Consider the following 16,123-nt stretch of genomic DNA (forward strand, 5'->3'; position numbering starts at 1 on the left):
GGAAAAATAATTAACGGCAGGGTATTTTCCTATGCACCAAGCTCTTGACTTCGCTTTTTGTTTTCTTCAGTTTTCTTAACATTTTGTTACATTTGCTTTGCCATTCATATTTCTTTTTGTTTATTGTTGTTTCCAACAGCAGCAGACACTTGTGAGGGGGGTGAGGGTTCGGGTGTGGGGTTCTGGTTCGGTTGGAGCGCCAGAGGGAGAGGCGAAACACACAATGGCCACACTTTGACCCTGACTTTTAATGTGTACACTCGCCGTCTCACTCGCACCCCTCGCTTCCCCCCCACGTCCCGCTGCCCTTATGCTAAATTATTGTTATTATTATGAATTGTGCTTCGTTGTTTGTGCTTGTGTTTGTTTGTCTGCTAAACACTAAAGTATGATTAATTGACCTGCGGTGGCCGGCGCACTTTAGCACATATTTCCCCGGTTTCGTTACTGCCCCCCTCCCCTCCACTCATCTCCACACCCCTTCCCCATAAATCCACATCTCCATCGGATTTTCCTTATGGAATGTATTTGTACATATGGGTTAAACATCATTAGTAGTTTACTACTAGCAGTAGCGTAATTTTAATAACTAAATTTGATTGTATATATTTTATTACTACATTTCATGCATTTATTTTATAGATAACTATTTTAACTTGACATTTTTTATAAACTATTAATATGTTTACTATTTTCTTTGCCCCAATTGTGGTGTGCTCTACTCATTTTGTACGCATGTAAGCTGCTATTTAAATATTTAAGCTATACACGTGGCTAATTGTGGTACGCATTTCCTCCCTTTTTCTCGCTTTTCCTCGGATTTTCATTTGGTTAATAGGGCCAGGAATCGCGTTGAAGAAAGTGCAACAGCTTAGTCACCCAATCAAGCAGAGATTTAAAATCGTCTCAGCCCAAAAGTATGCACCTAAATACTTTAAACAAACAAATTGCTAAACAAAAGACTTAAACTACAACTATTAAAAGACTTATAATAAATATTCGTAATCAACAAACGCAATTGTCGTATTAAAAATCTACTATTTCGAATGCTGTGATCAAAATACTGATAATTATTTACGCAAAAAAACAGAAAAACGATTTTCGCCAAAATTTCAATATTTACGATTGGTATTTTTGGTATAACTTGGTTAAAAATGGTCACAAAACGAAAAGAATTACAGTTTTTTACTCCTAATTACCAATACCAGCCAACCAAATCACTTTTAGACCGACTTTGTCAAAATATTTTTTGGCCAAATTTTCGCATTTTTTGTAAGGGGTAACATCATCAAAATTTGCAAAAAATGGGAAAAAAATAGAATTTCTTTTTGAAAACACAGTTCGATAGGAAATTTAATTACGAACTCAACGAGGTATGACATTCCATATTCAGACACTTATTTTTAAAGTTGTGGCAAAAAAATTGATTATTTTATGACGAAAATTTGGAATTTCGCATATTATTAGTCGGAAAATCGGGAAACCTTCAATATGTGTACGAAATCCATGATAAATTTTATAACGTTTGGTTGTAGAGCCCCCATGAAATCCAATTACGAATAAGTCAGCTCAAAATGCGTAACATTTAAAATTTAATTTTTATTATTTGTTATTTCGAGGTAACTTGTCAAGAACAAGTTGAAGTCATCCTTTCCTAATACTAACGAAAATAAAAAAATGTTTTGGTTTAAAAAAAAAAAATAAACGGGAGTAGAAGAATTAACAAAGAATGGGATCTGAAGATGACCCTTATGGGATCCGTGGATGATCGCCGAACGAGGATTCTCTATGTGGCCTCCTGTTGATATCCAAAGATGATATGATATCTCTAGGTGATCGTCGGCAGTAGTTCGCCAATAGTCAACTACTAAGCATTTCGCACGCCGCGCAACTCCTTGTCGGCCTTCTTGAGGGTGATGAAGTTGTTGAGCGACTTGACGCGCAATTTCGACCAGACCATAAAGTTGCCCAGCCCCAAAATGGTGGCCGCATGCAGAGCAGCTGCCTCCGGATACAGAACGGTGGCACAGCCCAAGCCCGATGGCAGATTCAAGCTGGACCAAACGTCCACCTGCATGCTGTCCGATTTGACGGGCGGACAATTGATCACCGGATAGTTGGTGCTGCCGGAAACGACTGGACCCAGTCCATTCGAACGGCCGGCCACGGCCACAAAGATCAGGTTACTCATCACCGATTCGTATTCGCGGACAATGCGCAGAGTTTCCTCCGGTCCCTTGTGGGCGGAACTCACACGGAGTTCCACATTGAGGCCAAGGGAACGACAGCTGGTGGCAATCTTCTCGCTGTGTGATATATCGGAGGCACTGCCCATTAGAATCACAACCAGGTGATCCTTCTTGGGCACAATATCGGCCAGTTGTTCGGCCACCCAAATGAAGTTCCTCTTCACGGTATCCAAATCGCTGGCGGTCACCGATGCCAGATTGCGGTACACCTGTTTGTCCACCATCAAACGCTTGTCACCGGCTGGCCACAAACGCCACGAATCGGAATCAATGATGTCGGCCAGCACAATGTTGCCATCGTCGCAGATACCAAACTCCACTTTCATGTCGATTAGGGCGCAGTTCTTGGTCTGCCACGCCCGCTCGAGTATCTCGAAGACCAGCAGCGTGGTTCTACGCATAATGTCCACCTCATCTTGGCCTAATATGTACATATATGGATCAATAAGTGCAAGTGCTGGAGCAAGTAGTACTCACCGATCACCAGGCCATTCAGCTCAAACTTGGCGGAGACTATCTGCTCCTCGCTCCACTGGGGATCGTGGTTGGCATCGTCCTTTAAGAACGTCTCCTGCTTGGGCGGCGAGAACCTGTGCAATGCAATTGTAAGTTGTACATTTAAGTTAATCAAGTTTCTAGTTTGTGTTACTATCAATATGTATATCGTGTTCCCTAATATATATCTTACAATTACTCGATGCAAAACCGCAAAGAGGCGGACTTGTTGGCCAATCAAAGCCATAAAAAGAGCTGTTGCCTTGAAATGACAATGGATTTACACACAGATCGGCAATGCGCCTGTCGAGAATCGTACTTAAATTACACATTTTGATTTGATTTGATTGGATTTGAGTGTGCATACATCAGGGCTTATCACCGTTTGTTGACCCTGTCTCAGTGCATCGATTGCAGTTTAATTTGTTTACCGCAAGCGGGGACCCAGATAACCGAGATAGCAACGACTCAAATCGAATCGAATCGAATCGAATTGAATGGGGTGATAACCCCAACGAGAGGCTGTTATCATACCAACCTGTAGCCCTCGGTCACTCCGACATTGCGCTTGAGGAACGATCCGGTGGCCAGGCGACGGGTCACCCACTCAATGGGTATCATCTGACATTTGCGGGCGATGAACGCCTTGGCGCCGCACTGCTTCACATAGGCGGTGCGTATGCCTGCGTGATAATAATAATAATAATAATAGTAGGTACATTTAAGTTTAGAAGGCATTTAGAACTTACCAGCCTCGTTGAGCAGTCGGAAGACCTGACCGTTGGTGGTATTGGATATCTCCGCCTTGCCGGCGAGATCGTGAGCCTTGACACCGTCGCCGGCGGTGATGCGATCCTTGCTGAGGAGCAGGCACAGTCCTGGATGCTCCGGCAGATCGTACACCTGCTTCGTTTTGCCCTCGATGATGACCTTGCCGAGCTTGTAGCCCTCAACTGTGGAAATTCAAGTGGCAGTTGCATTACTAACTATGTATGTTTACTATAATAGGTAATAATAAAATACCTATTAGCATTTACTATCTATGTATATGCTCTATGTATTGGATCCCTATTATAAGCTGGATTTAAAGAATGACAAGCCCTCTTGTTTACAGAAAGACAGCTCAATTACGTAGCAATAACAAATTTAGTGATAATACTTTATAATAATAACTGATTATCAGTTCATGCAAATATTCCGTTGCTCAAGTTGTTTTTAAGAAATCCAAATATTATTTTCACTTTCCAACACATTAAGCTTGTCTTACTTAACTTACTTAAAATATAGATCTTAGGATCGTATTTGCAATTTGAATAAAAGTTCTTGAAACTGGTGTGGATTCTATGGATTTTGGGGTAAAGTCTGGGTGTGGATTCTATGGATTTTGGGGTAAGCTCTGTGTGTGGATTCTATGGATTTTGGGGTGAACTCTCTGGGCGTGGATAACTTACTGGATGTGGTTGTGGTGGACATCTCGTAGCTGGCACGTTGTTGTCGCTCGACTTTCTGGATCCAAATTAAACCCAATTGGCGGCTGTTGTTTCACGTGTTGCGGACTCTGCTTTATGCTCGATATTCGCTGTCTGCCTTCCCTCTCTCTCTCTCTGTCTCTGTCACTGGATCACTCGCTCTCTCTCTGTCTTTTTCGCTCTCCCTGTCTTGCGTGTTTTTTTTGTTTTATTACAATCCGCAAACTCCGACGTTCGTCTGCATCGAAGAATCGCTCCAAAGCAACTGAGCGTCCGTAGAATCGCCGGCGCGACTTTATGGCTCGATTTTCTTATCGCCGAAACCTCCACCAATACAAAGAGATCCATGTGTGTGTGTGTGTGTGCGTGTGTCGGCTTAGAGACGAGTATAATGCTGATTGGTAATACCCTGCGTTTTAGCGCCTTGATACCCTGCAGTTGCACCATTTTGACTTTGTCCTTGCAAACAGCTGATGAATAGCTGATGAATGGCTGATGAACGCCACTGCGGGGTAGCTTACGTATAAGTAGGATTCATTTTTGGCAATCTATAAAGCTATATTAACATGCAACTGACTGTTTTTGTGTTTGAAATGCTCCTACATCTAAAATTTACTGTGCTTCTATTCTTTAAAAGATCATTTCTCTCATATTCATATATCTTTTTTAAGTTTCTGCTAACTGACTTTAGTTCTTTTGACCCTTTTCATCAATAGGAATCATGGAATCATCAACAGGATGGTGATCTCTTTCTTGGTTAGCCTCTTTAACGTCTTTTTTTGGGCGTACTGCTCTTTTTGGTGACTTTCCCCACAGTTTTCCTGACTTTCGGGCACGAAATGTATAATGTTGGTGGCCACTTGCTCCTCCTGGTGGTCCAACAAGTGGCCATGTTCAGTTCTTCTATACAAATCATTTCTTATCCCGTGGCAACTACATTCCAGAACAACAGCACAAGTGGGTTTTAATTGTGTGTTGCATCAGTCGTATTCCTTCTTTTCGCCGGTTGCCTAACTTTTGAATCTTCCTGCTTCGTTTGCTCCTCATCTTCATCCTCATCATCCTCATCATCCGATTTCCTGCTTGCATAGGCTGGATCCTCCTCCTCCTTGCTATCGCTATCCTTGTCCTCGTCATCCTCCTCCATCACCAGTTGGCCATTCAGTGTGGGAAACTTGATGACGGGCAGCATTTTGCTCGGCTGCTGCTGCTGCTGCTGCTGATTGCCCTCATCCATCAGATGCTGGATGAGTTTGGCGATATCCTCGCGCTTCTTGGTCACCGTCAGTGGATCGAACCAATTTCTCAGCTCCCTAATGGGCAGTCTATAGTCTCTGATGGGTGTGGTGAAGAATTGCTCCACATACTGCAGCAGATAGAGGCCGCAATCGGTGAGATTCTCCTGCTGCGGCACCTCCACTCGATGAGCGGGCATGTTGTCCTTGGTGAAGATATGCGCCTGCGCATTTGGATTCTTTGCCTGGTACTCGCACGTGAGGTAATCCCGCAGTATATCAATCGCACGCTGTCGTGAGTAGACCGGATACGAGTCGAAGATGAGTATTACAGGCTGTTTGATTGGAATGTCATCGCTCCGGTTGGACGACTCAGCATCATTGTATGCCACTGGACCTCGCAGGCTGGGAAAACATATGATGGCCAGTATCCAATGGGCCTGGTCGTTGAATGGTATGATGATGAAGTCCTTGTCGAATATATTCACGGTTCGTGTCCATCTTTGCACCACTTTGTGCCGCTTCTGGGCCGCCGTCTGCCGAACTTTGTTGGGCAGCGTCACCGTGTTCAATCGCTTGTGAAAGAATATGCTAAAGATGTGCGTCCGATCGCGCTGACCCTCCGGTATGATGTTATTCTTAAGCCAGCACAAATAGAAATCAATGATGACATCGTTCAGATATGTGCCGCTACTGAGGCACATGTAGTCCTTCATGCTGATGCTCAGGCCACCGGTGCCGGTGGGCGGATACTTAAACAGATGCAGATTCTCGTCGGCAGAGAGTCGTCGCTCCGCTGATTGTCCGCCGCCATCTGGCTTGGCCTCCTCCGCTTGGCCATCGCCGGCGGCGTTTGTTTCCTCATCCTCGCTGCTCAGCAGCACCACATCCTCGTCATCAAAGTCCCGGCTCAGTATCCACTTGCGATTCCTGCGCAGGCGACTCTGCTCTGCGCGTTCCTCCGGCGTGGGCTTAGCTGGCAAGCCTTTGGATGCCACATTTGTTGGCGCTCGTGACTGCGTACCACCAGCTGTCTCCTCCGATTTCTTGCGAGCAGTGGCATTTGCCACTTGATCATTCGACTGGATTGCATCTCCAGCTGATTGAATGGCCGGGAAACCGTTGCTCTTCTTTGCAGGAGTTGGGATTTCGCTCGCAGAGTGGCGATTCCCCGGCTTCTTGCTGGCTAAACCATTGTTGTCAGGAGCAACTGCAGCTTGATAACCATTGTTGTCCTCCGCAGAATGACACTTCTTGCGTTTCTTGCTGCGCCGCGCATTGGCCTCTTGGTCCGCCGACGACATCACATCACGGGCGGTGTTGGTGTCCCCCGCTGCGGAACGACTCTTCTTGTGTTTCTTGCTCTTGGTAGGATTGCTGGCAACCGCCGTAGCTGTTGGTTTTCCAGCCGCAGGAGCGGATGTCTCCTTGCCAGCAGCGGTTTTGGACTGATGCATCTCCCTGTAGAACTCCTCCGCCTGGGCAACCATCTGGGGATCGGTGGCACTGATATCGATGCCCACAGAGACGACCACATGGATACTGCCACCGGCATTCTCCATGCAATCAATTGTGGTGCTATCATCGAACTTAACGCCCATCTGCCGGAGCAGATCCTGCACCGTACATGAGGAGCTGGGCAGCGTGAACGTGATGATCTGCTGCTGACCACTGGCCAGGACCACCAGCATCTTGGCACTACGTTTGTCCTGATCCCGGCTCGCTTTGCGATTGATCAGCAATTGGCGGGACAGGATTATATAGTCATTGAGGGCAATTCGACGTACGGCTTTCTCCTCCGAAACTGGCCCACTGCGATTCATTTTGGAGTCGGCTTCAACATATGAACATTATGGGCACATCTGAAACTGAAGTTTCTGGAATCGATTGAAAAATTCCCGGGCTACTCGAAAGTGTGAAGTTCACTGTGTGTGGACAAACACACACATTACACCCGGCAAGTTGATTTCTATTTTCGCTGTCATTTCCAAGCAATTTACCTGTTTGATTTTTCGCGTTTTTTGTCTAGCGTAATATTTGGTTTCTTTCCGTTTTAAAGTTTTGTAAACGGCGTCCCAAGTGCTGTATCCAAAACATCTGTGCGAGTTGTTATCGATATCGGAGTTCTGCTGCTATCGATATGTTTCAAATTGGTCTGGATTTTGTAGTGTGTTTTTGAAACTTATATCGATAGTCCAATGCAGATTTGAAATCAAAGCGAATTTCGTTTAGAACATGTTCAAGCGTGTTCATATTTTCGAACACTTTTTAAAACCTGAAATAGTTAAGTGCATATCATTTGCTGCGTGTTTGACTAACTTGTTTGCTTACTATTATTTTAAAAGCCTTTTTTTTAAGTTTAAGCGAAAGTGTGAGCTGCATTCTCGCAAATTCTTTGTACGGAAATTTCAAAAGAATATTTTCGTAATATTTTGAACACTTTGCAAGTGCCTAGATTATCATATTCTAGTTTTGCCTGTCCGACTTTCAGTCGTCAGCATTGAGCTCCAACACCACACGGATCGTTTGCCGATAAGCAAATCAAATGTAAACAATAATATTTTTGTGTTTTTGTTTTCTTGCCCGTTTAAGCGCTCTTGGGCGTTATAAGAATATAAAACCATTTCCCGCCGCACTGACTGACTTGACACACACGTTTTCCCTTCCGCGGGCCAAAGGGCTCCATTTCAATGCAATTGCATCGCTGGTTGCCAAGTGCGGAAAATCGCATCTAAATCATAACAATTTTGTAGCTGTCAGCAAGTTTGCCAAGTCGAATTCCTTAAATCTCTGGGAAGAGGAAATGGACTGTGAGTCCGGGATTCTGGGAGCATTGCCATTGTTTTACATTTGCAGATTTACCTATAGTTTAACTTCTCTGTATCATCTGTAGTGGCTGCAGCAATTCCTTTTATTTAATAAAATTTTAGAAAAAACTATTTTAATGTTTTTGTATATTATATATTTAGCACTCTCTATTTTAGATTAAGCATTAATACCTCATCTTTTTCGTGTACATTTAGAACTTCTTTAGTTCCACTCTAAACTTAATTTGCCATTGCAAACTTATTAACTGTTTTCTAGTCCCAGCAAAAGGTTCGCCTGGAAATGTAATATTTAACTAATCACTTCAACTACTTTTTGTAAGAACACTTGTATTTAATATTTAATTAAACTAAATTTTTAGTTCGAAAGCGGAGACTTGAACCCAATGCGCGTTGCATGCAGCGCGGTCGCACACCCCGCCCGCTATCGATAACCGGCCGCCGCCTATCGATTGCTGCCGCCCAACTGCTCAGTTGCCACGAAAGTCGCGCGAACGCCGGTAACGGAAATTCTCGACAAACGCAGCGCAACGTCGTTCTCGCGTCGCCGTCGACGTCGGCGTTGTGTCGTCGCCGCTGCTGAAAATAAAAATAAAGGAGAAAAAACAAAATTAAGAAAAAAAAGGAAACAACTGCATGCGAAATAAAAACGTAATCGCTTTTATTAAAATCCACAACAAAACAAAAGAAGCCGAAACGAATAAAAAGTGAGCACTCATTTGTTGTTGGTGGGCCAAGCCGAATTGCACACGCAGCCGCAAATTGTATTAAATTCAAATTGTTTAATTTAATTGTAAAGGTTTGCCCACAACAAAACGTAGCTGGCGAAAATTGTATTTATTTATGTTTAATTCGAGTGCTTCTGTGTGCGTGCGTGTGTGTCTTTAACTTGATTTCTTTTGCTATTATCCTTGGCGTGTCTGCCGCTCTCTCTCTCCCTCCCTATCCCCCTTTCTCTTTGTTTGCCCGCTCTCTTGGCGCAACCCTCAATTACCGTTTTTTTTTTTGCTTATTTTGTTTTGTGCCAGATGTGTTCGAAAAAAAGGGATAAGAATATTAACCCTTGATGGACCTAGTTTGCAAAATAATAAATATAAATAATGAATGACTCTATAAACATCCTATGCCTTTGATATATAAAAGAAATGCAAAGAAAATGTTGCAAATTATAGTGTTCCGATAAGAATCTTAGTTTTGAGAGTTTACTTTGTGTTATTTCCCGATGTTTAGAACATTTTTGAAATATCAATAGCTGCCCTCGAACCAAAATGACATTCAAGTGTTAAGGCAGAAGGTGGAAATAGTTGCAGCGAACTAAAGAAAAGAAATGGCAAACAAATAAACAATTTGCTTAGCTGTTTGTATGCAGCATTCAAATCGAAATTCAATAACATATCAATTGATAGTATCACATAGTATCTATGAGACCCGTACAAAAAAAAAACACAATATGGTATGCGAAATTCCCATTTCTTCGTTTCTCCCCCGCTGGGCGCAAATTTAAATTGATTTTTTTCTCTCTTTCTTCTGGGCTGCTGCACATACAGCTGCGGTCAAGATGATAGCATTTGTTTGATTCCTTATTAATGCCATATGCATTCTTGAACAAAATATTATATTAGCAAAGCGACATCTTATTAATTGTTATTATGAGCAAGTAATGGTTCTATAATATGAAATTTTGTATTTAACTGCAACTGCTTGCTATTATTTTAGCCACAACTGTAGTATGCGCATGTATGTGTGTGTTTGTGACGTTGTGGTTTGTTGCACTCGCATAATTGTCATATTAATGCTGGCATAAAAGAGAGTGCAATAAAAGTAGTGGAAGGAACAGGAGGAATGGCGTGCCACACACAGCAATTGCCTATTTCCCCTTTCCCTTTCCCCCCCTCTTATTATCAGCATTTAACACTTCAACCAAAACACTAACCCAAAACATAACAAAAGAACAGTGCTCGCAAAACTGTAAGAATTAGCCCCTTAACACCCATTATCAACTGTTCTAAGGGATGACAGATATTCGAATGGAATATACCCAATTTGATTGACATTAATCAGGTTTATAAATATTAATAAATTAAGATTGATATACTTGTATACGCAAGTTATGTATGTTTATGGGTTCATTAGGTTTCAAAATCCCACTCATAAATTTGTATTATTCTAATCTAAAAATTTGAAATCATTTTTCCAGCACATCGAAGGAACAACTAAGAGACCCACACCTAAAGAGATTCACACCTAAAAGACTGCAATCTGCCTTAACCAGAGGAAAGCAAGAGGAAAACCAAAGAAAAGCCAGAAAAAGGAAACTATTGAGAAAGTCATAAAGGCATACAGGGTGGGAAAATCGGGTGGAGAAAGCGGGAGAGCAAAAACGGAGGGAGTGAAAAAGAAAGCGGGCAGATTGACTACAGCACGAACCCGATACGTATCTGAATCGGTTAAAAACACTGAAACGGTAACATAATCAAAACATCACCATGACTTCGTTCGTCGAGCTGCTGGGACTTTTCCTGCTGCTGATGCTGCCATTCCTCTACGAGACCAATCACATATTCCGATACTACTTCAAATTCCTGATGTACTACGGCATCGTGTCCTTCAACTCGATCGTCCTCATCCCGGCATTCCTCACCCGACCCTGCGATGTCCGCAATCTGTTGTAAGTGTTGCAAGATATTAGCATATGTACATATATCATAGAACCCTGTACTAAACTGATAGATTATAGCATGGGGAAATAATGAATATTTCAAATATTAATAGTCATAATGAAAAAAAGCATTTGCCCAACTATGAAACTCTAAACTATATTGTATTTTAGTGAAGGCTTCTTCATATTGAGCAATACTTATTGGCAAAAGCTTAATATTATTTCAAATTTAACTTGAGATTATATCCACACGTTAATTACCTGCGAAATGATGCACTTTATCATGCTTACGCGTAGACTTGACCCATAAAAAAAATCTTAATCTCTTTCACCCCAATAATGAAATGATGAAATGATTTATTAACATTTTAAGGGAGCACTTAACTGCAACACCCATGTCACATGTCACCCCTTTAAATTGCTCACGAACCCAAATAATGTCAATTGTTTATTAAATTTACGAGAAATTTGCTTAATTATTTGATGCCAAATGACAACAAGCCATCACAAGAAATGTGCAAGTGCTTTAGACAATCGAATTGTTGTTAAATAATGCATTGTATTGGCTTGACAGGTGTATAGATAGATAGATAGATAGATAGGGTAATTGAGTAGATCAACTTAATATCAAACCCAAAAGAATAGGCTTATCAATGGAAACCGCAGGCGGTTCGGTTTCCTTGAGGTCCCAAGGCGAATGCGTCAATGACACATACAACTTTAATGGGCCATCAATATTAACAAGGGCCCAACTGCGGAGGAGTGGCTGCAGGTGGCCGCAATGCACTCCTGGCCAACTGGCAAACTGGCCAACTGGCAAACTGGCCAACTGTCACTCAAGGACCCAGAAATTCCGAAAAGCGACCAATTGTTGTACACTGGAAATACGTACAATACGAAAGGAGATTCGAATAAGAAAATTCGAATCGAAAACGAATGTTTGTGCTATCTATTCAATCTACCTATTGATCAATTTCCTTAAGTTATGATCACTTCCAAAGTTGCAACATCAAACTTATGATCCTCCAAACTGCAAATAAACTGAGCAAATAAACTGAGCCATCCAGCAATAAGTTCAAAGATATAGATTTATCGTTTTGGTAAACCCATGTTTATGATTGTATGCGCTAGCAATTCGGTCATCGGAAATTCAATTTGTGGCGATAAGATTTTTTTTATTGCACCCTCGTCGGCTATTTGTGGCAATGATACGCCAATCAGTGAACTGATTTTTCACAGTAACTTAATCACTTGGCAACTATGTATGTTAACTCATTAGTTGCTTTCGAATTCCATTGCTTTTCATTACATATTGAAACAATTATAATGGCAATGGGTATCGTGCAGTCGTGACGCTGTAGAGTTTGTGATTATATTTCTTGTCGATTTGTAACTGAGGCGATATTGCCTCAAGGACGAAGTTTTCGAAGGGGAATTGAATCGGACTGTTGGGTGCTTGAGTTACCCAGTTGGCTATGACGTGAATCTGGGAAAGGAGGGGGGAAAGGGGAGCAGTTGCACGCTAGTGGCAAAGCCGGGAAAAACCGAATTGGGTGACCCATGCGCTGGGTTTTTGTGTTTTTTACCTTTTTTTGTTGTTGGTATGTGGTTAGTGCAGTTGGTAGTATTTCTTGCCACCTCGGCGATTTTGCGCGACTCAAATAACCATTTGCATTAGACAGCAATGAATATTTGATATCAGGGGTGGATTACTACGCGTTCAGGTAGTCGCACACACAAATACCGCTCACCTCAATCAATTATGCCGCTGTCCAGCTACTTTATGCAGCTTATCGATCCATTTGTTGTGGAGCAGAGACTGGACTGAGGATTCCAAGTAAACAGTGTGCTGCAAGCTCCCCTGGGATACAATTTCCACCGTTTCCGAGCTGTAATTACATGTCATGACTAGCCGATTTAGCTACTAGCAACTAACTACTAACTACTGGCTAAATCCACGTGGAATGGGTATCAGCCCGGCGAGAAGGTAGAAATCAGAGCTACGCCTCAATGGCTGTCAACTTGATTAAATAATGGTGCAACGACAATTGGCTGCTAGTAGACCATCGCTGTGGGAAATTGTTGTGGCTTTAGTGGGCGATGTTAGGTTACTAGAAAATGAAATGATCGATCTCCCTTGGTCCCTCTATCAAAGAAATCAATGATTACAATACACTTTTGCTGATACACTATTTCAAACACTTTATCGTTGGCAGATGGGCGAGCACCTGGTGCCATCGCGTTTCCACGCTGATCGGCCTGCGATGGGAGCTGCGTGGCAAGGAGCATTTGGCCAAGGATCAGGCCTGCATCATTGTGGCCAATCACCAAAGCTCGCTGGATGTGCTGGGTAAGCCTCTACTCGTATGATTATAAATCAATCAATCAATCGGTGTATATATTCGCAGGCATGTTCAACATCTGGCATGTGATGAACAAGTGCACGGTGGTGGCCAAACGGGAGCTCTTCTACGCCTGGCCTTTTGGCTTGGCGGCATGGTTGGCTGGCCTAATCTTCATCGATCGTGTGCGCGGCGAGAAGGCGCGCGAAACGCTGAACGATGTGAATCGTCGCATCAAGAAACAGCGCATCAAACTGTGGGTTTTCCCCGAGGGCACGCGTCGCAATACCGGCGAATTGCATCCGTTCAAGAAGGGCGCCTTTCACATGGCCATCGATCAGCAGATACCCATCTTGCCGGTGGTCTTCTCCTCCTACTGCACATTCCTCAATGACAAGAAGAAGATATTGAATGCGGGTCGCATTGTGATTACCACGCTGCCGCCGGTTAGCACCGAGGGTCTAACCAAGGACGACATCGATGTGCTAATGGAGCGCGTACGCGCCCAAATGATTGAAACCTTCAAGCTGACGTCCGCGGAGGCGCTGCAGCGTTACAAGCCATTAAAAAAGGGTGGCATTCCACTCGCCCCATCAGCAGCAGCATCAGCATCAGCAGCAGCATCATCTGCATCAGCCTCAAACGCCACAAAAACTGTGGCAACTTCGGGGACGTCGGCCACTCCCGTTGCGGATGCGGCGGTGGCTGCCGCAGCTGCCGTGGCCAGCAATAGTTCGGCATACGGTCAGCCGCCGGGCTATGGAGCCGGTGCCGCCAAGGCCAGCTTGCTCAAGACGCTTTAGACGCGATGTAGCATTTTAATCCACACACACACCCCAGACACACACACAGACCCACAGCCACACACTCATATCCAAAAATACCAAACACCTCATTGCGTAGCTGGAGTGTCGCGTTGGAGGCTTGCCGATGGACACGTCAACCTGCAATTAGCTTTATTTCGGGCCTATTTGGGAGTTTTATAATCTATAGTTGTGCAATTTTCGTACACGTGCAGTATTTGTTTATCATATGATTGGTTAAAGTCCCAACTGTGTTTCCTATTATTTTATATTATTTCGTTTAGTAATTTATTTCTCCACACGTATTGTTCAAAGTATTCTTTAAGTTATCTCTTATATTCTGTATAAGAATTTCAATTTGTTTAATGATAAACTGCATTGATTGAAAAGTTAAAGCTGCTGCTTACTTGTAAATACCAAATCCATGCCATTTTAAACAACGAAATAACACTTTTAAATCGCATAGCCGTATATGGATTCTGATAGTGCGCTAGTCTTGTCTGAAAAGGTCAAATCCCAAATAGGAATAAAGTTAACACACTTGTTCGAACATAAATCATTTTGTAGATTACCGCACCTGCATAATAGTTTAGTCCCATCGAAATGCATACGAAATAAGTGTACTTTAGAAGCGAGTTTCATCATGTGTTTGGCTCCTCACGTTTAACGATACCGGCTACAGTCCACGCAACAACACTTTCACATCCAAATAGTTTGACTAATTCAGGCACCAAAACGAGTATTAGGAGTAGCTACCACAAAACTGCGACCCTCGACTGTCAGACTTTAACTTTTTCTTAGGCAACACATACCAAAAAACACATACCAACTAACAAAGAAACCAAAAACATCAACTCTACGCTACACCATGCAACAGGAATCGAAGAACTTGGCTAACTAATTGGGGCCTTGTTAAAATCCAAGCATTTTGATTAGGTTTTTAAGCAACCCAGATGATGATAGTTCCATGATATCCTTTGATCCTGTTGCCGCGTGTACTTGCTAGTTGATAACACCAAATAATATAAATTTAATAATAATTAAATAAATATCTAAACATACACTGTGAATGACTAATCTTGCAAACGACATTACCACACTTATGTTAATTTTTAACCAAGTTTTTTTTGTTTGTTTTAAAACCACACGTATTTTATTTTTACAAGACCTTCCCTAACTAGATTAGGATACCCATAAAAAAGGAATGTATGCCTTTATTCGCTTGTAATTGAAGCCGGAAAGGAATCAACTTACTTTTTATCTTATATCACCTCATGGCATCTAAGGAATTTAAGGGATCTTTAAAACTAACACCTAACAACTAACACCTAACACCTATTTGTGTATTGTATTCAAGTGTATTGTGAATTGTGTACCATCTGTGTGGTAAAGTGTTAACTTAACTTTGTAAATACTATGCGGTTTACTTTAACGACAAATCAAAAGCGATAAAGCGAAGGAAGGCAAAAGGAAACAATTAAATACAAGTATAATAAATATTTTTTTCAAATATTTACGATGGTTTCTTCTGGCGGTCGTCTGTGTGAAGGTCGAGATTTTGTTTCCCCCTGGACTATGAACTTTTGTATCTTCAAGTGGGCTTATCAAATAGTTTAGAATTATGCCGACGAATTGAAATCGTCTATGATTTGAACTCAAATGTGTCTCTGTTGCTACTTAACATGTTTTAAGTTTAAGCTGGTTATCAACTTAACTTTTTTCAAGTTTATGCTGGTCATCAGACTGTTGATCTTGGAGAATTCATCTTATCGCAGCTGATTAATAGCTTGCTGTTTAAATTTTTAACACACTAAATCTTAAATTAAAGAACCAAATGCACATTTGATTCGGTTGAAATCTAATCGTTGGTTTCCTCATGCAACCTTTGGTTGGACCATTTCCAACTGGCTATATAGATAATGTATACTATCTATATATGTATACCGATTCGATAACAGCGTTTTACTCATGTTCATTGAGCCCCATCGGTGTTGCAAACAAACGTTCATTAATCAACTGATAAGTTTTAATGGTCGATATTGATAT

At 42.2% G+C, this 16,123-nt stretch overlaps 3 protein-coding genes across 4 annotated transcripts; 1 reads left to right on the forward strand and 2 right to left on the reverse strand.

Annotated features, from left to right (window-relative positions):
* Nucleotides 1–1,579: 1,579 nt before the first annotated feature.
* On the reverse strand, nt 1,580–4,480 carry LOC120455645 (multifunctional protein ADE2). Its single transcript, XM_039642036.2, has 5 exons — nt 4,196–4,480; nt 3,494–3,697; nt 3,283–3,427; nt 2,727–2,839; nt 1,580–2,670 (listed from the first exon to the last, which is right to left on the reverse strand). Exons 1-5 carry the CDS (start codon nt 4,215–4,217, stop codon nt 1,868–1,870), a joined length of 1,287 nt encoding a protein of 428 aa, XP_039497970.1. The 5' UTR covers nt 4,218–4,480; the 3' UTR covers nt 1,580–1,867.
* A 161-nt stretch (nt 4,481–4,641) lies between these two features.
* LOC120455644 (ubiquitin-like-specific protease 2) lies at nt 4,642–7,560 on the reverse strand. Of its 2 annotated transcripts, none has more exons than XM_039642033.2 (2): nt 7,449–7,560; nt 4,642–7,316 (listed from the first exon to the last, which is right to left on the reverse strand). In XM_039642033.2, the coding sequence occupies exon 2, from the start codon at nt 7,269–7,271 to the stop codon at nt 5,178–5,180; it is 2,094 nt and encodes a 697-aa protein (XP_039497967.1). In that variant the 5' UTR covers nt 7,272–7,316; nt 7,449–7,560; the 3' UTR covers nt 4,642–5,177. The 2 variants fall into 2 exon arrangements, with proteins under 2 accessions (XP_039497967.1, XP_039497968.1); XM_039642034.2 differs by having other exon boundaries at nt 4,642–7,325; nt 7,449–7,545.
* Nucleotides 7,561–8,741: 1,181 nt separating this feature from the next.
* LOC120456331 (1-acyl-sn-glycerol-3-phosphate acyltransferase alpha) lies at nt 8,742–15,589 on the forward strand. Its single transcript, XM_039643098.2, has 4 exons — nt 8,742–8,980; nt 10,471–10,941; nt 13,149–13,282; nt 13,341–15,589. Exons 2-4 carry the CDS (start codon nt 10,760–10,762, stop codon nt 14,075–14,077), a joined length of 1,053 nt encoding a protein of 350 aa, XP_039499032.1. The 5' UTR covers nt 8,742–8,980; nt 10,471–10,759; the 3' UTR covers nt 14,078–15,589.
* Nucleotides 15,590–16,123: the final 534 nt, after the last annotated feature.

Source organism: Drosophila santomea, chromosome X (genome assembly GCF_016746245.2).
Source record: "Drosophila santomea strain STO CAGO 1482 chromosome X, Prin_Dsan_1.1, whole genome shotgun sequence".
Taxonomy (NCBI): domain Eukaryota; kingdom Metazoa; phylum Arthropoda; class Insecta; order Diptera; family Drosophilidae; genus Drosophila; species Drosophila santomea.